This window comes from Chroicocephalus ridibundus, chromosome 6 (assembly GCF_963924245.1).
Source record: "Chroicocephalus ridibundus chromosome 6, bChrRid1.1, whole genome shotgun sequence".
Taxonomy (NCBI): domain Eukaryota; kingdom Metazoa; phylum Chordata; class Aves; order Charadriiformes; family Laridae; genus Chroicocephalus; species Chroicocephalus ridibundus.
In genome coordinates this window covers 61045965-61066033 of record NC_086289.1, presented here as the reverse complement: position 1 = coordinate 61066033, position 20069 = coordinate 61045965, and the positions used below count along the sequence as shown (strand labels likewise).

General features: G+C 43.9%; 2 protein-coding genes across 13 annotated transcripts in view; both read left to right on the top strand.

Moving 5' to 3' along the window:
• Positions 1-919: 919 nt before the first annotated feature.
• Positions 920-10266, top strand: DBR1 (debranching RNA lariats 1). Its single transcript, XM_063340066.1, has 8 exons — positions 920-1626; positions 1719-1843; positions 1932-2012; positions 3189-3274; positions 4296-4520; positions 5366-5446; positions 7054-7199; positions 7710-10266. The coding sequence occupies exons 1-8, from the start codon at positions 1430-1432 to the stop codon at positions 8386-8388; spliced, it is 1620 nt and encodes a 539-aa protein (XP_063196136.1). The 5' UTR covers positions 920-1429; the 3' UTR covers positions 8389-10266.
• Positions 10267-12166: 1900 nt separating this feature from the next.
• The window catches only part of ARMC8 (armadillo repeat containing 8), a 73035-nt gene continuing 65132 nt past the window's right edge, over positions 12167-20069 (top strand). For 6 of the 12 annotated variants that reach the window (XM_063340053.1, XM_063340060.1, XM_063340052.1 and 3 more), the window contains exons 1-2: positions 12167-12424; positions 14656-14732. In XM_063340053.1, the coding sequence (XP_063196123.1) occupies positions 12380-12424; positions 14656-14732 (122 nt within the window). In that variant the 5' untranslated portion in view covers positions 12167-12379. Of the gene's footprint in view, positions 12425-13004; positions 13144-14655; positions 14733-15701; positions 15775-18924; positions 19057-20069 lie in introns of those variants that run through there. The other 6 variants (XM_063340061.1, XM_063340055.1, XM_063340056.1 and 3 more) reach the window with 5 other exon arrangements.

Here is a 20069-nt window from a genome sequence, read left to right as displayed (position 1 = left end):
GTTTCTTGGGGCTCTCCCTTCTTGGCCTCACAGTTCCTGCACCTGTTGTGTGGGACGGGTTGTGCATTCGGTTCCCTCAGGGAAGAGCAGGTCCTCTGCTGTAGGACTGGACATCCAGACACGAGAGACATATGGGAGCACATCAGGGCAAGGGACTAAGACAGCAGAGCCCAATCCATAGCCAAACCTGCCTTAGTCATGGGGTGGAAGAGATCTGTGCTTCAGTCACATGTTTTTTTTTAAACGGTCTTAAGAGATTGAACAAAATTACAATAACATAGTTAAGCATTAACTTGCTGCTACTTACCTTGTAAACAGGCTGCTTCCCTTTGTGGTCTGGCTGCTGTGGGAAGTTCAGAGCGGTTTTGCTCAGTGAACACCCAGAGTTAAATCAGGGATGTTGAGGCACGTAATGAATAGTGTACAAAAACTAAAATGATAAAAAAAACCCTTACAGACTTTGCTGTGCACCAGTTCACATGGGCTAAGTGGCACATGGAGTATGAGAAACGAGCCTGAGGTAACAAACCCAGGAACTGCAGTATCAGATTACCTTGACTGACTGAGGATGAATTTGGGAAGGTAGGAGAATTTTGAGGGGCAATCTCAGGACCCCCCCAAGATGGTGTATCTTGGGTAAGGTGGTGTCTTCCAGAGACTCATGGACCTTTTCTGTCTTTCGCCTGCATCCTTTCAGGAAGTCTGAGACACGGCAAATGCCAGGGGCTGCTGTTCTCCCCCAGAGAAGCTGGGAAGCCTTCCCCGGTGACACATTGCACGGACCGAGTTCTGCCCCTACAGCCTGGTAGGTCTCGGCAAAGGCAGCAGAAGGGCTGAGTGCTACTTAGGAACACTTCTGTGGGCAACTAGGAAGGCTTCTGTGTGCACCTAGGAACACATCCGATCTAGTTAAAGCTGTCCCTGCTTACTGCAGGGGGGTTGGACTAGATGACCTTTAAAGGTCCCTTCCAACCCAACATATTCTATGGTTCCATGATTCTAACACTTCTGTGTGCGCTTTCACTCTGAAGGGCTTGGAAGGGTTTGAAAGGCCGAAGAACTTTCCCTGGCTTGGACGAGAGCCCTGAGGAACCCACAGTAACCCAGCATTTGTGAAATGACGAAATGTATGTGAGAACACTCCGGTTTCCTTAGTATCCGTCCTGTAGGGGAACAGGAACGTCGCCTTGGTCCTGTGATTACAGGGTGCGCAGCAGCAAGTTAATGCTTAACTATGTTATTTTAACTTTGTTCAATCCCTCAGGACTGTATTAAAAAAAAAAAAAAACAAACCCAAACGGTGGAAAAACCCAGGAGCGGGTTTATGACGTGGTACACAAACGTGCCCCCCCGCCATCATCCCGTTCCCTGCGCCGGGCGGTGACGCGGAAGGCGGGCGCGGCGCCTGCGCGGTGGCGGAGCGGCGGCGATGAAGGTGGCGGTGGCGGGGTGCTGCCATGGCGCCCTGGACAAGATGTACGAGACGTTGGAGCTGCTGCAGCGGCGGCACAACGTGCGGCCCGACCTGCTGCTCTGCTGCGGAGACTTCCAGGCTGTGCGCAACGAGGCGGACCTGCGCTGCATGGCCGTGCCCGCCAAGTACCGGCACATGCAGACCTTCTACCGGTGAGCGCCGCCCGCCCCGGCCTGCCCGGCCCCGGCCGCGGCCGTGTCCCGCCTGGCCCCGGCCCGCTCCAGCAGCAGTCGTGTCCCCGCAGGTACTACTCCGGCGAGAAGAAGGCCCCGGTCCTCACGGTGTTCATCGGCGGGAACCACGAGGCGTCCAACCACCTGCAGGAGCTGCCCTACGGCGGGTGGGTGGCCCCCAACATCTACTACCTCGGTAAGGTTCCCCGCCGGCATTTTCCCTGCCCAGCCTCTCGTCCTGCCCCGGCCCCCGCCGTGACGAGCCGCTCTCCCGTCTCCCCTAGGTTACGCGGGTGTGGTGCGGTTCCGCGGGGTGAGGATCGGCGGCATCTCGGGCATCTTCAAGTCTCACGACTACCGGAAAGGTACGGGGGGATAGAGCCGGGCCGGCTGGGCGGGCGGCGGGGAGGGGAGCGCTGAGCCCTGGCTGTGCCTCCTCGGAACCGACTCCTGTGCTGGAAACCTCTCTTGGCTCAACACGCGGGGTTTTCTGGAGTTGGTAGATGAATCGGTAGCTGCTTGGTGACCCCAGCAGGAAGCAACGTTTCTTTTGAATGTTGTTGTTGGAACGGTCTTGATTTTTCGGTAGTAGCATCCTTTTAGCATGCAATGCAAGACTCTTTGGTTTTCCTTGTATGAAACAGTCAGTTTACAAGTGTGATACTGTACGAATGTACTGTCCTGAGCTGAGGCTTAGCGTGAGTACATCTGGAGGTCAGTTCCTCCTAGTTATGGGTGTGTTCAAGAGTTCTTCCTTGGAAGGGTCTCCATCGGCGGACAGAAATCTTGTGACAGATTATACCTGGTGTCAGCAAATAAAAGCTATTTTAGTCTTTCTGATCTCCTCGGCACATGAAATAGCGGCCTCTAAAGTAATATTATATTTAGTGACATACTGTGTCAGAGAGGCTCTGCAGGTCGCTTTCAAGCTACAAAGTGCCGAACTAGTTTTCTAGGACGTCTGATTTTATCTAATACCTATTAATGCTAATTAAATTTGTTGTTATTAACCATACAGTTTGTATGCCTGAATGTTGCATGTGGGAGATGAGATTTTTTGACAATCATGCTAACTACTAAAAACCGCAATTTTTCTGTTCATTCTTAAGAGTACGTAGGAGTTCTGCTAGGCATTTGAGTGTTTTGTCCCAAGTCAAAGTTGAAGACTACGTCCCTTTTGACAGGGTGTATGTTTGCACTTCAGAGCCTGTGGTGCCTGTGTTTAAGCTGCTGTCGAATCTGTTAAGCTGTGATTTCGTGGCTGGTGGCAGCACCCTCAAAGAAACACAAACTATCGCAGCATCAATAGCCTGAGTCAGATCTCATGCAGTGCTTCATGATCTTTTAGTTTATAACTCTTCCCAAATTGTTACATCCTAACTTATGTTTTGGTCGTGGAGGGTGGCTCTGCTCTCACTATGTTGATGGCCGTCTTTTTCTTGTTCCTGTCTACCTAGTGTTCTTTGGCTGTGTCAGCACATTTGCATGTGTAGCCATGATATTGGTAGATACATAGGTTGCGTTTTTTTTCAATGTTTCAGGCCACTTTGAGTGTCCGCCATACAACCAGCAAACAATTAGAAGCGCTTACCATGTAAGGAACATTGAAGTCTTCAAACTCAAGCAGGTTAGTGAAAAATCTGTTTTTTTTAAACAGTGGTAAATAGTTTTCATTAACTTAAAAGTAAGACGTCAAAACTACCCAGAACAAGTACGCTTTGGATAGCAAATCTTACCAGCAACTCCCAGCTAATCCGGACAGGCCATTTTATGTTGGCTGTGATTCCACTGCTGTTCCTGCTGAATATCTTCTCCAACACTTGGCATAACAATGCAGATTTGATCTAAATTTGGCACAGGCAGGAGTGTGGTTTGGGTTTTTTTTGTTTCATTTTTTTAACTGGATAAAATTCACAGAACGGAAGGTACTCCAGCTATAGACCACTGTTCCAGCTTTATGTTAGCTTTAGGAAGATGTCTGACATGCAAGCTGGTTGCTACAAAGTTAATCAAAATTGAACTAGCTGAATAAGCTGATCCCACATTTCTGTGGTTGAAGTATTTTTGACTCCATGGTGAGAAATTCAAAGGACAGACTAGCTTTATTTTTGAGCATTGCCTACTCCCTGCTTTGGCGCAAGGGCTACTCTGTTTGGCTGAGGTTGTGGTGTGAATATGTGTTTTTCTAAGCATCTTGTGAGTGATTATTCAGGTTGCAGTTGCACACTTACGTGTTCAGTAGGTATAGGGGTGCTGAACATAGGACAAAGGTTTACTGCCATTTTAAAGAGTTTGGTTCATTTCACTGTGAGTTTCTTACTAGTTGGAGTCGGGTTTCATCTAGAAGTGTGTTCTGATACAGCTGTTGGAAATAGGCTGAATATTGAACCAAGACACGCTTAACACACTGATTAGACTTCTGAGGGGTGCTTCCTTTGAGGGGGAATATTGTGCTTAGCCATTATCCCTTTTAAAAATTTCATGAGGAACAAGATGCCTTTGATTGTGGGTAGAGAACTTGCTCTGTAGCTGTAATTTTTAAGAGGAGTCTTCTGAGTGCCTGACACTTACTGTGATGATGTGATCTCTTTTATAAGGCAGACTATCATATGTGTTTTATTTATACTGTATGCATTTTGTCTTGACAGTTAAAGCGTCCCATTGATATATTCATGTCACATGACTGGCCAAGGAGCATATATCACTATGGGAACAAGAACCAGCTTCTTAAAATGAAATCCTTCTTCCGTCAAGAAGTGGAGAGCAACACATTAGGAAGTCCTGCTGCTTCAGAGCTTCTTCAGCATCTGAAACCGACCTACTGGTTCTCAGCACATCTTCATGTTAAATTTGCAGCTTTCATGCAACACCAGGTAAAGAGGAAAAAAAAAATCAAGAATGTATGTGTCCCAAGCACATTTTAGAATTCCAGCGCAGGTAATCATGTCCAGAAAAGCAACTTTTTAATGTTTTTGCTCAGTTATTAAAACTCAGCTTAAGCTGCGAAATATTAAGTGGTATTAAGACTACTAGTTTGCATAAGTTAGAGATGTTACAAATCGGTGGTGGGACTACCTAATCTTCTTCAGGGTCAGCATGAAATAGCTGACATGGCTGCACTTGAAACTTCTTAATTTAAGTTTGAAAGCACTTCATTTTCCCCTTTATTGGGGAAGGAGACACCTTCAAATCAAGGTGATAGAGAAAAGAAGATAGCGGCGAACTGGGGATGGGAGGCTGCCTGTAGTAAGGCTTGGCAGGTGAAGTCTGCTGGCCTGGGTAAAGACAAAAACCAGGCCCTGTAAGTTGAAACTTGTCTTGGTTTGAGTTGTTCCTGAGGGTGGTGTGACTTGCTATTCCTATTTGCAAGTTATTTAGCTATAAAATGTAACTCTAGACCCTCTAGACTCCACAAGTCTGTTTCTAATTATGTTAAAGTCTTTCTTTTGGCATGAAGAAGGTAGGTGTGCTCAGCTGCCTTGGTTGAGGGGGACCTGTGGCTTTTGCTTTATCTTGCTGTCCAACTTCCTGTTAGACTTCCAGTGAAGTCTTGCTTTATCTTTGTCCCTCCATCCCTTTCTTACAATCCTATGCTGATTTTCTGTTTCTGTCTCTCTTCTGTATAAATTAAGCCTTTAAATCCCGCTATGTAACTTGTATAGAATGGTCAAATTTCATAGAAATGCTAATGACTTTGTTAACACCATTTGTTTCCTAGACAACCTCCAAAGAAGAGCTACCAAAAGCAACGAAGTTTTTGGCTCTGGATAAATGCCTGCCGCACAGAGACTTTCTACAGGTGATGACCATGTGCAATGGGTTTTCACTTTTTAAGTACTTCACTTGTCTGGACTGCTGAGTGCTGTGCTTAGATATAAGCTAAAGAATAGTTGTGATAAATGGAGGAATTGGAAAGAAACTAGGAATGGTGCATATGTGGATTGATCTTTGTACAGTATTGTCTTGAAATAAGCAGACCTTGTATCCTGTCAGGCAGGCGCAGCGTTTGCTTATTCCTACCATTTTCTTCCACCTGAGAACAAGTACTTGACTTAATTGGAGGAGTAGGTGTACTTCAACCTGAATTGAATCTCCTCTTGTGTTATTTTTTGTTAAATGTCAAACTTAAGAAGAAAAGCACATCTTGAGGTTCTTCTTCTTTCACAGTTTATTTGGCCTATCTAGTGCCTTTCTTCAGATCTGGATTCGTGAATTCAAACAGGATTGAGACCTAAGTTGAGTACTGTGATTTCCTTTCAATATTGTGAATTCCAGCAGGAATTGGTGCAACTTCCTAGGAGAATGGCTCTGCTTCTTTTTGTTTGGTGCATATCTGGCTAGGAAGGGTGGTGGACAAATAGGAGGTCTAGGTTGTGGGAATTTTCAATGAGAGTCGCCAAGCTGATTTGCCAAGAGCAAAATAATGTTCATGCCTGTGGCCTGTGTCTGCTGCCTGCAGTGCCATCTATAAAATCTAAAATGGATGAATCTAAAATCCTTTCCTGTGAGAGGGGGCTGCTGACAGCGTGTTCCTCAAATGCAGTCAAGCATTTTAGTAGTCTTACTTTAAAGTGGCTTTTATTTGTCAACTTAAGGGGAAGGTTCACTGTCTGTCCTTTGGATGTGTGGCAGGATCCCCTTGTTTTAGTAGCTAACTTGCTTGAAGGTGGGAGAGAGTAGGAAAATGGGCTTTTGCTCTGCAAAGGTTCACTGGGGAGCTAGTCCACACTTAGAATCCTGTAGCAAAACTGATCTGGAGTAGTACTACCTCCAGCAGCGTGGTGACCCACCTGTGTGTAGCTTTGGTTTAAAATCTATTATTATTTTATTTTCCCTAAAACTGTCTTACAAGGTTGGATTACTTTATGGATTATTTAAAATCAGAGCTGACCAGTGCAGTTTGGCTAACTGAATGGTTTGAGTTGTGTTAATGTCACCGAAGACAATCCAGATTTGGATTTCAATTTGTAAGCTGTTGAAAGAGTTTAAAAACATTTAATTGCTGTGTGAAGAATGCATGTTTATACAGCAGAATAACTGTTGCTGTCAATTCTTGATGTATATCTGCTTAGAAGGCAGCATGAATTTAAGAGTAGGCCAATTCTGTTTTCCAAGTTGCATAACTGTCCAGTAGCTGGCAGTAGGGAGAAGGGTGTTCTGCTTTTTAATTGCTGTAAGCTAAAATACAGAAATGCCTTTTTTATTATTGTTGATTGTCCTTTATTAGCCCCCTTACTTCCATGTAGGGCTAACTTGAGAGGACTTGTTTGATTGACACCACGAGCTCAGTGTACTTGAAACTTAATCAAAACTCTGTACCATGGAAGTAACACTTGAAACTTTCATCAGTTCCTGGCGTCAAGAGAAATAACTCACCTCATCTGTTTTCTGTGGTTTTGTAAACAGATAATAGACGTAGAACATGATCCTAGTGCAGGTGACTCGCTGGAGTATGATGCCGAGTGGATCGCAGTCCTCAAGGCCACCAACAGTCTCATTAATGTGACTCCGACCTCATGGAACATGCCTGAAAATAATGGCCTCCATGCAAAGTAAGTTGCATGCAAAGTAAAGCATGATTTTTTTGCTGGACTGGAAGTAAACTTGGAGTTGTTTCTGTTTTCCAACCTATAATGCCTGTAGGACTTGCTAAGTGCCTTGGAAAACAAAGGGGATGGTGGCAAGACCTGTACTCTAGAGCATACAACTTCTTTACTGCTCTACATGGGCAGTTAGTTTTGTTTTGCAAACTTAAATACCACCATTTGAGGGGCAAAAAATACATGGTGGCTGATTATCTTGCCAGTTGGACTGTGAGACTGAAGATCAGGCTGGATTATGGGGGTGGGCAGGTGAATGTTCATTGGGTGGGTTGACATAATACACAAATCCTTGGTGGGGAGAGGGGAATCTTAGTATTGACCAAAGGCAATATACTTTCCCGAGAAATCATTTGTATCTGTTGTAAGATGATTATCCATCTTTAAAAGTTTCTCTTTGCAGCAGGAACAGGAAATACCTTTTGACTAGTGCACTTGTTTAAACTTTATACACTTATTTAGGTGGGATTACAGCGTGACAGAAGAAGCCATCAAAGAGGTGTTAGAAGAGCTGAATCATAACCTCAAAATTCCTTGTAACTTCACATTGACAGCTGCTTGTTATGATCCCAGCAAGCCCCAAAAAAAGGTGGAACCAGTTCATACCATCAATCCACAGACCACTGAGTTTTGTGCCCAGTTTGGCCTCACTGACATCAATGACAGGATCCAGCAAGTTAAAGAAGAGGGCTCAGTACGAGGTGAACATGAAGAGGAGGAGGAGGAAGAGGAGATGGATAGTACTGGGTCAGCAGAGGAACCCAGTGAATATAATACAGATAATTCTGGACTTTCATCCATTAATCCAGACGAAATAATGCTGGATGAAGAAGGTGGTGATGAAGACTTGAGTACATGTTCTGTAGATCCTTCCCCTGATCATCCTCCTGACTTTTCTGCAAGTTTTTCTGACATCCGGATCATGCCAGATTCCATGGCAGTATCGTCCGATGATGCTATGGACTCCACTAACGAGGAACTGGAGAAATCTGGAGTGAGTAAGCAGGTGGAAGAGAAGAGCTTAAATGAGAGACCATTGAAGCGCATTGGTGGTAATGAAAATGGGAACAGCGGCATTAAAAAAATTAAGAGAAGGAATCAAGCTATCTACGCTGCAGAGGAGGAAGATAAAACAGAATAATACTTCATGTGATGTATAACTAAGTTCTCTCCCTACCTTTTTATGGGAAGGTGGTGAGAACTGTGGTGGACTACTCATGCTTTTAATTTTACTTGATCTTATTCATGTTACTTTCTTAAGCTGAGGAGGCTGTATGTACCTCTCGCAGGGAGGAAGATTTATCCGGATTAAACATCTAAGTCAGAATCAGACTTTTCCAACAAAGTACTTTGTCAAAGGATTTAAAGCTCGTGTATAATCAGTTGATTTTACTTCAGTTCTGTTATTAGTGTGTACTACGTATCTTCAGCTGTACTGCTATACAAGATTCACCGTGCTTGTTTAACAAGAAAAGGACTCTTAAACTATAACTCAAGTCAAAGTGAGAGGATGTCTGACTTACAAGACTGAATGATTTGATTTTATTGCTTTTGTCTTGTTTTATACTGAAGTTTTAATACAAAGTAGCGTACGCAATAACTCCGTGAACTAAATTTGAAAACAGAATTCCCATACCAAAACAGCAATAGAAGAGTGAAGATTTTTGTTTCTGGTTAGGGTTATACTCATGCCACAGAAGAGTTTCATGATCATAAACAAAACAATGTGTATTGTCCAGTATTGGATTTTAATTACAGTTCTGCTAGGGAACCAAGTCTCTTAATTTGAAGCATGATGGTTTTATGGGAACCGTGGAAGAGTGCATCTCTGTTCTTAAAAACTCACTTGTGTGCTGTTTCTTAAGAATTGAGAACCATGTCTTAAAATTAAAAGGCAGGTAGTTAGGATGAGCAGCTTCCGAAATGCAGGCATCATCACTGTCTCAGTTCTTACTAATTAAGGATGTGTTCTGTTTTCACATAAGGTGGTTGGGACAACACAGAGTTCCTTGAGACGATATGCCTATTGTTATCGTTAGCCTAAGTTTTTACCTGCCACTTCTTTTCAGTAGCATGTAACTTGCTGAATTCTTACTGCTGGATTTGGAATCTTCCAAAGTACCTTCATAAACTGCAGCTAAGGGAGAACAGGAGTTGGAAGTTTTCATTTTACTGTTCTAGTTTGCCCTGAGTTATTAGCAAACAAATTACACTCCTTTGGCCTAAAAGGCTGTGAGGATAACAAAACTCAATAAATTCATGAAAAGGACAATGTCATTAGACTTGTTAGTCTTCGTGTCAAATTCTGCTGGTGTTCTGTGCTGAGATTTTGGAGTCCAGACAGAGCGCAACTTCCTCAGGACTGTGCTGCCCTTGAGAGCAGAGGTAGCTCCTGTGTGCTTTTACTCCTTGAAGGCACCGGCGCCGTGGAGAGGAAAGCATCCTGACAGGAAGAGGGAGCTGGACAGGGAGCAGCGAGTGAAGTGGATTGGTGAGTGTGAGTTATGTAGCAGGGAAACACTAAGGTCAAGGCTTCTGTCTTTACAACCACTTCCACACTCTAGGTGGTTCCTCTCCTGTCAGCATTCACGGTGAAAACTAAATGCATATCAGTATTCAAGGGCTAGAAAATGGCAAAATTAGTGCTTTCCACAGTTCTGATTAACAGCTTTGTATTGATGGGTTGATGCCATTAACATCCTGTTTTTTTTTTTTTCCCCGGAGGATGCTATCTGGTTTACTAAATGATTAGTTGGGCACTGTTAATGCTCCTCCCCTGTCTCTCTATGCCAGCTCATCTGTCAGAAGAGCCTCCAAAGAGGACTGTGGTACAATGGGATGAAAAACTGGAAGTGTGTGGTGTAACCCTCTGGTTATCTAAAGTAGCTGTGAACTACCTGCTAGATTACTGAAGACGGCTGACTATCTTTAAGGGTCCTGGGTCTACAATGCTAAAATCTTACGCAAGCCTCATGATCTGAAGACTATAATGGAAATAAAGTATTTTAAGTATAAATTATGTTATGAACTTGAAAGTTGTCCTAAGAAATCTGAGCATGGTATTCAGCCATGAGATTCCATGTACTGGAGTGGAAGATGTACATTACATGTAATAGACATTTTTAGTCTGATTTCATGTGTTTTTAAAGCAAACTGTTCTGTTGTGTGTTGTCCCACATCCTCCCCCTTTGTCCTAAATGTGTTTGGATTTTCTAGAAAGAGACTTTGACAAGATAGAATACCGATTTTTCGATCTCTTAAGATTTTTTTTAATAAAGTATTTCAGCATCCATTGAGCAGAACACAGCCGGTAAATATCGTTAACATACAGTTGGGTTGGTTGGTTTTTTTAGTATAAATAATGTGTGACGTATACAGGGTTACTGTGCCCTTTCTTGGACTTGTTCACACCCTCTTTGCAGTTTGAAGTGTCCAGCTCTACTGTGCTCTTGTCTGTTACAGATTTTCCCTGTCAGCAAGATCCTCTGCTGCGTCTAGAGTTTAATTGAAGCTCTGAACTTGAAGCTTCTCAGTGAAGACCAAATACTCCAAAAAGTATGTAAAACACTAGGGAGGGCTGACAAAGTTTAATTGCCTTTTAAGACCTGGAGTCTTCAGTCCTCTTTAAAAAGAAGCTTTAGGGTCCTTTTGAAAAATTTTTAAATTTTGGTGAGAAACATCTGGAAAACGTTTCTCTGTCAGACCCTTGTATCACAGATTTTTCAGTGTATGAAACTTGCACTTAGCCTAAAAATGTTTTTGCTGTTACCTAAAAAGTGTTTAAGAAAAGTGTTCATGTGTTTCATTCCAGGCCAGCACGCAGGTATTTTGCTCAAAGCACATTATTAATCTACTCTGAGAAAAAACAAAGTAAAGGGGTATAGCTTTTTTCTGTAACTGGGAGTATTTTTTTTTAATTAAAGCTATTAAAGTCAACTTGTGACAGCATCCCAAAGTATGTTTATTGTGCTCCCATTATCCTCTGGAATCTCTAACATCTGGCAAATCTGTGTTTACATCGCAAGAGCAGAATTTAAGATGCAGGAACCTGGCCTGTGATGTTTTTACTATCCTCCCCCCTGCTGAAGTTCTGTCTTCAGGAGCAATGGGTAGATAAAATTAGTATCCCCATGCCTAAAAAGGTGATATAGAGGGGGGCCAATACAAAAAGATCCTAGAGAAGCCTACAGCAAATCTGAGTGAAGTTCTGGGTTTTTTTTTGTGAGTGTTTTCTGCAAAAACCCAACCCAAACAAATCCATGAAAGCAACAAAAGCAACGACGAAAGAAGGAACCCACACCATCTCTTTTATGGCTGTGCCTGTGTCCCTGGCAAAGACTGCGCCTGAGCAGATGGTTCTCAGCAAGGCTCCAGCTCCCCATATACCCCGTGTGGATGAGTTGCCAACCCACCATCTTCATGATGTTCCAGGAACTCCACGGAGACGGGGGGCAAAACGCAGGATGAGGACATGACAGAAGGACCTGCAAAACTCCGTGACTTCCCCTAGTGCAGTCAGAACATGAGGTAGCCGAACCTAAACCTGGTTGCTCGTAATAAAAAACAGCTCGGGCTGTCGCTGGACAGCCGAGGGGCTGTTCCTGAGAGCTGCCGTGCGGAGCGGGGACCAGTCAAGCAGCAGCGGCGCTGTGTGAGGCCTGTGGTAAGGTCAGCTTCCCCCCGCCTCAGCGTCCGGGCTTTCCTCGGGCAAAGCCAGTCGCCCCGCTCCTCTCCCTGGAGGGCAATAAGGAGGGCTGGGTCGGTCGCCTGCGCTCCCGCGGACCGCTCCGTCCCCGCCGACATGGCGACGGCCGCCTTTCCCGCCGCAGCGGGGAGCGCTCGCCGCAGCGTCCGCGCCTGCGCGAAGCTGGGCGGTGGCGGCGGGGCGCCTGCGCGGCTCGGCGGCGGGGCGGGTGGTGGTGTGCGCGAGCGGAGAGCGCCGCGCGTGCGCAGTGGCGGCGGGCTGGCGGAAGGCAGCGGGGCTTTCGGCGTCGGCCGATTCGCCGGGCGCGCGGCGGCGGCGCTCCGCCATGAGGCCCTGCCCGCCGGCGGCGGCGGCGCGCGCGCGGGCGTGAGGGAGGGAGGGAGGGAGGGCGCCGCCGCCGGAGCTGCTGCTGCTGCGTTCCGCCAAGATGGCGTGCGTGCTGGAGGCGCCGCTCCGCATGAGCGTCCTCTCGGTGAGTGCCGCTGCCGCCGCCGGGGGGGGCGCCCGCCCGCCGCCGGGCTCGGCCTGACCTTGGCCTTGGCGGGGTGTGTGTGTGCGTGGTGGCGGTGGTGGGGCTCCCGGCACCTGCCGGGCCCCTTTGTGTGGTGGCGGGGGGCCCGGGGCCGGGAGCGGGCCTTGCGGGCGGCGGTGGGCCGCGGGGGTTGCGCGGGCGGCGGTGGGGCGCCCGGCCCCTTGTGCCCCCCACCCGCGTCGTAACAACTTCTTCCCAGAGGTGGTTTTCTCTTCAAAACGGCTTTTCCCTCCCCGTTTCTGAGGAGTCTGTTCCCATTTTTGTTAGAGGTACCTGGTTCTCTTAAGTGTATTTTTACCTGATGACACGACTCGCGCTCCTCAGCCGCCCTCCCGTGAATGTTTTTGGTCCCTGGAAACTCCCGTTCAGCAGAAAGAGGCGTTATTCCGAGCTGTAACAGCCAGGCTGCTGCAGGGCAGAGCAGGGTCTCCCTCAGAAGCTGGCGGTGGCTGGCGAAGCAGCGCTCTCCCAGCCCGGTCTGGCAAAGCGGGTTGTTGTTTTGGTGGCGAAAGGCGGACCTTTTCCTCAGAGCCCCTCGGGACCTGGGGACACGGCTCCCTTTGCCCTGGCTGCAGGAAGGAGGCCGGTGTGTGGCATCTGTGGGCAGGGAAGGGGGCTGACAGCCGCCACGGGTGTCCTCTCCACGGGGAAGGCTGAGGGTAAGTAGAACAGCCCAGGCTGGTTGCCCAGTCCTGCCGCTCATCAGTGCTGGGACTAACAACGCTGAAGGTATAGCGTGGATACTCTTTATGAGAGCTGAGGGATTGCGCTTTTTCTTTTCTTTTTTTTTTTTTTTTTCTCCTTACAATTTCTCACTAGGTAAAAGAACCGCGAAACTGATGATGTTGATAAATTCTTTATTTTTGGGCACTACCTGAAAAACTTGTTTGCCTGGATATGAATGCCCTTCTTCTGCATATTGCAAACATAGTAGTTGATAGGGTGAAAGCCAGGATATTTTAGAAATAGAAAGCAGCGTGATCTCTGAAGTGCATATAAATACGTAAATCAGGTAAACAAAAGTCTACTGCTGTTTTAAAAAATGTTGTCTTTCATTACCTGGTGGAAGTTTATTTGTAGAATTTATTTGGCATAATTTAATAGTATTCCTGGAGACAAAGGAGTCTTGCTGCCTCTAGATGATTCTTCTGAGTTATGTGAGACCACAGGCAGGAAGCTGCTGGTACTTCTGACATCTGGGTGGGGAAGCAGGAGCAGATTCAGCCCAAGAGTAGATACTTGAAAAAGCAAGGAAGAGTTTACAATTCCCTTATAGCTTCTTTCAAGGAAAACTTACAAGGAATAAATGGGAAAAGCCTAACAAAAAGTTGAGTTGGCAAAAAAAAAAAGAAAAGAGAGATAATGGAAACGCATCCTGGCACGTGTTTGTGAGAACCTGGAGGGAAAATTCCCTTCCCCTTTCCCACCCCTGTTTTTTGGAACGCTTGCCATCTCCAATTTTGGATCTTCTCAAAGAGAATAACAAATCATTGGTGCTTAAATGTTTGTCTTACAAGCATGGTCCTGTTGCTGAGAAGAGAGTTCACTTTGTCTTATAAAGTAGCTACGGGAGTGTTATAGAGAATATTGTGCTGCTGTCTTTGTTGAAGTTGTGCGGGACAGCATATAGAACGACAGTCTCTTGAAGTTTGTAGATATGTTATGATAAAGTAAGTTACAGAAAAATGTCTTGATACAAGATCCTTTATTATTGAGAGCTTGTTTGTGGGTATACTTCTTGAGCAACTTTAACTGCTCTTAGAAACTTTTTCTTTCAGGAATTTGTGGCTTTTTTTTTCCCATGTAGTAATTAAACATAATAAAATTGGAATTTAAGGCAGTGCTGATAACTGGAGTAGACCCCTTTTGCATGCCCTGTTTTTAAGCATATCAGTTGCTGGCAGCAATCCGTTAACTTGCTTTGACTCATAACATGTTGTTATCCACGAGATGTACATCATCTTCTTTAAATCACACTTAAACACAGGGTTAATTCTCTGTGTGGATGTTGCCCAGCAGTAACGTACTGAACGTTTAAATATGATTCTGTGGTTTTGCTGCTATCTTGCCTGGTAGGTTTTGTAGACTTGTGCTGCATTAGCCATTCCTGTTTATCTGCCATTATATGAATTGATATAAACTATTAATTTTTTATTTTTTTTTCTCCGCAGGAGGTAACGGCTAGTAGCCGCCACTATGTTGATAGATTATTTGACCTCGATCCTCAGAAAGTCCTGCAAGGTGTCATGTAAGTCATCTGAAACACACTTGGGCTGATGATTGTACATAGGCTAGGTTTACTTGAATTCCACCAGGGTTGTATGTCAAGGGCAAGAAGCTCTTCCTATCTTTTTTTTTTTTTGAGAAATCTTGTTGGAAAATTTTAATGCAAACATGATAGTATTGTTTTAGCAGACTATCACTCTGTAGTGCATATGGTTCATAACGCAGCCTCCCATTTGCCAGAAATGAGGTTAAACATTCTGTGAGCATTCAAAACTTTTTTTGATACATTTCTTCCTTTTGGCCACCTTTTGCTCTTCTTCCAGGTCTGTTGAGACTCTTTTCTGTTATTCCAGTGCCAAGTCAGTGTACCTGCCTCTTACTTTTCCCCCTGCTGCTGTGCCTGAGCGTTGGCTTTTTTTTTTTTTATGCATGGCTTCTTTCTCAGTGATGGGAGTTGTGAGCTGAAACAAAATGCTTCCATAGAAATTAATTTGAATGCAAATTATGTTTCAGTACCTCTCTTGCATTCCAGTGATAAGGGGTAATAACTGAAAGAGTGAGTATGGCTATCTAGCAACACACCAGAAGTCATCGAAGGACAAAGTGGATCAAAAAGCCAAGAATATTGGTTGTGTTGCTTAGGACAGTCTGAGGTGTTTTCCAGTAGCAGGTAACAAAAATTATTCCAGTAAGCGTCCAAGGGGCAACATATGAGAATTAGTGTCCCTTTGAAATACATGAAAAACACAACATACGTAAAACTCCTGAAAACTTTATTGGTTGAAATACCTTACCTGTACAGAAACTTCTGGTACACCCCAGTAACTATGTAGAGGTTCTTGACTCTTCCCTGTAGGAGAGTGTGGTTTTGCTTCCAGCCCTCGTCCTTCTTAGTCCACTTCTCATAAGGGCTGGTGTGATGGTCCTGGCAAGGATGTGTCTCATCCTGTGTCCAAGTGGGTTGACTAAGCCCCTCTTTTCTCCTTGGCAGATGCTCTGAGCCCTGGGTGGTGCTCCCTCCCTGCTCTCCTTTCTTTTCAAAGGACTGGAACCTACAACCCTTGGTAATTGCTTCCCTGTCTTTTCAGGTGTTATTCATATCTTTTGAAGTATAACTAATTTCCCAGAAACAAAAGTTTTAGGTAGTATCTTTGTCTCATCTAACATCTGAAATTCTTCATCTTGTCCATGGATGTCGGTGGATTCTATGCTGAGATGGTTTTCTTGCATTGAAAGACAAGAAAGTACCAGTTTACCTCATAATAGCTTTCAAAGGGCGGGTTTGGATGGTAAACCATATTTGTGTTGCTCTGGTTAAAATCCTAATTCTGAGACTGTATCTTTCCAGACATTGAGCAAATCCTATGGGGTAGATTTCTTATTTTCTGAATATTTGTGGATGGGTGTGAAACAGTCCAATTTAGAGAAGTGTATATATGAAAATAGAATTTAGAATAGTATATATATAAAAAGTTTCTGTCAGTTCAAGATTCTCTTAGGGCAGAGAAACACTGCTTTGCCCTTCTTTCTTTGACTTCAGGGTATCTGAAGAGGTACTGAAGTTGGAATGAACCGATTGGGTGGAATAGAAGAGGATTAAAGTTCTACCAGAAGTGTCTGTCAGAAGCTTTACCAGATATTCTGCATATTTTGCTGAAAATCTTTGGTTCCTAAGATGTGCTGGGGTTTTTTTCTCCTGCATCCTGGCTGAAAATACTGATGACCTAGATTTTCATTTTGATTGATGGAACTGTATGAATATCAAGGATCAGAAAATAGGCTGTCTTAAGAGGCTTTGTTTCTGCAGATTGTCTTCAGTTACAATAGTCCTCTTCTTCTTACGCTATTAAAGACGCTTGAATGAATAACTTGGGTTTGGGGCTTTTTTTAATTGCGTTGTTGTAATTTTAATGAAAACCAACTCCTGAATGAGGTTTGATAAAGGTAAAATATAGCTAAATGCTTCTTGAACTTGAAAATCATGCCAATCCAGTTGTCATCTTGTAACTTGAGAAAGCTTTTAATTACATATTCTGAAAGTATTTAAATGATCAAATCTCTGCTTTTTCTTTCTTTCCCATGAAGTGTCAGAGAGGTTATGTTCAGAATCTTCTTTTGTCGAGACAGTAAAGTCTTACCTGGCTAGGAGCTTTTTCCTTTTTCTTCTCATGGGAAAACTGAGAAACCATTCCCCTTTTGTCCGGTACTGCTGTATGTGGTTCTGTTGATCTTATTTCAAGATGTCAAGCTTCCTGCAGAACTTTTGTTCGCATCATTTCTGTCACGTTCATCTGGGTATTAATAGTAGGTAGGAAGGGGAGAATTGTGTGTACCTGCTAGTAAATGGTGAATTTCAGTGCAGGATTTGAAATGTTGGGATTCTTACGAGGATGACTGCTGCCTTTTGCTGTACCTGAGAGCAAACTATTTAAAGTGTGCAAGGCCCACATCTTTGTACCCGCACCTGTATGGCAGAATGTGTATTTACCTTTCTGTTAACTGTCTTTATAAATGAGCAAACTTAATATAATAGTTTCCTTCTGTAAATATAAACTCTATGTTGTGGCCATGCTCACGTTTGAAAAGGTCTTACAGGTTTGCTTTGTGTCTACTTTAGTGCTCTTCTAAACCTTTCATCTACACACTGTTCTACAGTTCAAATTTTCTCAAATATGCTTTGACTGCATTCTGCAAGGTCGGCATTGATGTCAGGTATGCTGCTATGGAATATATTTAGGGTTGACAGTGCATAGACTACCTCAAACAGATATTGTAGGGGATTAAATACTGAGTTCTCTCAGAAGTTCTCTTAAGTCTTTTATCCTTTCTGGCAGAAGAGCGCAACATAGATAGCTGTGTAAATTTCTGCATTGTTAGAAGAGCTTTGTTTGTCCCAAGGTGGTTGCTGCAATATCATCCTGTGCTTTGCAGTGTGGCAGTATTTATTTATTTTTAAAAGCAATTGTGGGTGGTGATCCTTAGACTATCATTCGCTTTTCGTCTGCTCGTAAGCTCAGTACCACATTGTTCAGATGCAAGACTGATACCTTTTTTTGTCCTGTAATTTATTTGCTGGTCAGGGGCTTCTTTGAGAGATGTTTTGTCATGCTTACATTTGGCCTGATGTCTTCAAAGAGGCAATCTATCATTTTATGGAGAGCTATGTAATTCCATCTCAAGGGCTGGTATTGAAAGGAGCATTCTTTCTGACAAATCTGGCTTACTCAAGGTCCCAACTGTTTCTCATCAGGCCGTTCCTCAGCAGTCAGACGATGTCATCTTTGAAGGCTTGTAAATAATCATCTTTGTGGTGCACTGAGAATTCCTACGCTACTGCTGTTTCTGTCCTTTATGGATGTGCTTATCCAGCCAGCTGGAGTTACTAGACAAGGATTTTTCCAAACTTGTGGGGACATTTTATGTCTCAGGGAAAGGAAAGAAACATCCTGTAGAAGTGGCACTTGGTACTGAAGAATGAATTTCAAAGTCTATGTCTACAGTATCTTCTTTTTTCCCAGGGAGCATGTCTAGTGCTGTGGTGGGAGTACTGGTACAGATCTACGCAGTATATTTAATTTGGTTTATATATGCTTTCGACACAGTACGGTTTTGAATGTTTGAGAATTGATTACGTTGATAAAGAAAAATATAATAGTTGGCATATGGGTAAGGAGTTGCGGACCACTTTGACAGTAATGTTTTTAGGGTCCCTGCAGACTTAGACTGACAGTGCTGCAGTAGTTAGTGGTTATGCTCAGTGTTTTGAAGACTCTGAAACCAATATTCTAGTGTAACCAAGATGTAATTGGGCTTACCTTTGCGGTAGGTTCTTGGATGCAAAGTTGGGTTTGTGTTAAAAGCTCCTCTCAGGGACAGTGGACTTGTACTTGCATTTGACTGAACATGTTTTGTACTGCTTGCTGGTTTTTGCCTTCTTCAAACAGAAGATACCAGAAGGTAGTCACAAACCAGAAAAAAAACCCTTATATTTTAGGTAGTAACGTTGCTTTTATGGAACCTATCTTGTATCTCTTCTGTGGGCGGTTGCTTAATTAATTGGGAACACTTCAAACAGCGTGTGGTGTTGGTTTTTTGGTTGTTGTTTTTTTTTTTTTTGACATCCAACTTTTTTTCATTTGTGTATTCTTGGATTTGAAAAAAATGTTCCAGGTATGTGTTTAGATGACTGTATAATAGTGTATTGTATTTCTCAGCTATAGCAATTGGAATGAGAGCATCAGTGCAGTGTTCCACACCTGCCTGCAGGGAAAGCTGTGTGAACTATGAGGCAGCTTCATGGAGTGGGAAGAGAAGAAATTCCCATCTCAGTTCTAATGGAGCAACAGGTACCCCGTTCAGACAGTTACGAAGAAGCTACATCTGCCTCTTGTTCTTCATGTCCTGTTAGGCAAACCTGCTTTAAGACTAAATAATGAACAGCACTCGTTTTTGCATTGTGCATCCCGAACACATACAATCACATTTTCAGTCTCTCAATGGGCACTTCTGAACCTAAATTTTCTGCAGGAGCCACGTTTTGTTCTTCGCATGTTCTTGTGCTTGCTTTCACTAGAGTGACCCTGTGGAAACAGAGCAGTCCTTAAAGGATTGTTCCTGTTATACTTTGCCTCTGTAAATTTTTGATCAATTCTGTTATCTCCTAGACAGTAGTCTGTAGTAAATGCATGTTCTTTCAGATACAGTGGGAAACTTTGAGGTCTAATTGGCTAAGAACAAGTGATACAATTTTTTGAAGTGTTGTTTTTGTGCAGTCTCGTTCATGTGTTGAGGGGAGAGGCTTCTGAGTCTCTCCCCCTCAGAGACAGGGTAGGCTCTTGGTGGCTTGGAAATGGAAAGCTTGTTCTTTAGGTTGCAGAATCTGACAGAAAATTGAGTGGGTTTAGGTGACACTGAGAGGTTGCTGGGAGCACTACTCCATTTGTTGATTTCTCCCTTTCAAGAGATAAGCTGAGGAATTTAATAGCTAGACAAGTTTTCGGAGTGATAGAAGATGAAATTGAAAGGCCTCAAACATCATTTGAGAATTAACTAGTGCTCTGTGAAGAGTGGGTTTTGATGTAATAGGTTTTGCAGAGGCAGAGGGAAGAATAGTGTAGATACAGAGGGAAGAGAGGAAGATGCAATAGGAAGAAAGTGTGTTCCTGTCATAGGATAAGATACTCTCTCACTTTTGTGCTTCTTTATAACGCAGCAAAAGGTACAAATGCATAATACTATTTTTGACAAGTAAATGTTATGTATTGTGGCTTCTGGTCTAATATTTAGAGGTGGGCTAAACTTGAGGAAATTAGGTATGCCTGTTACATTTGGCTAGCAGTCTTAGCCTAATAGGGTTGTT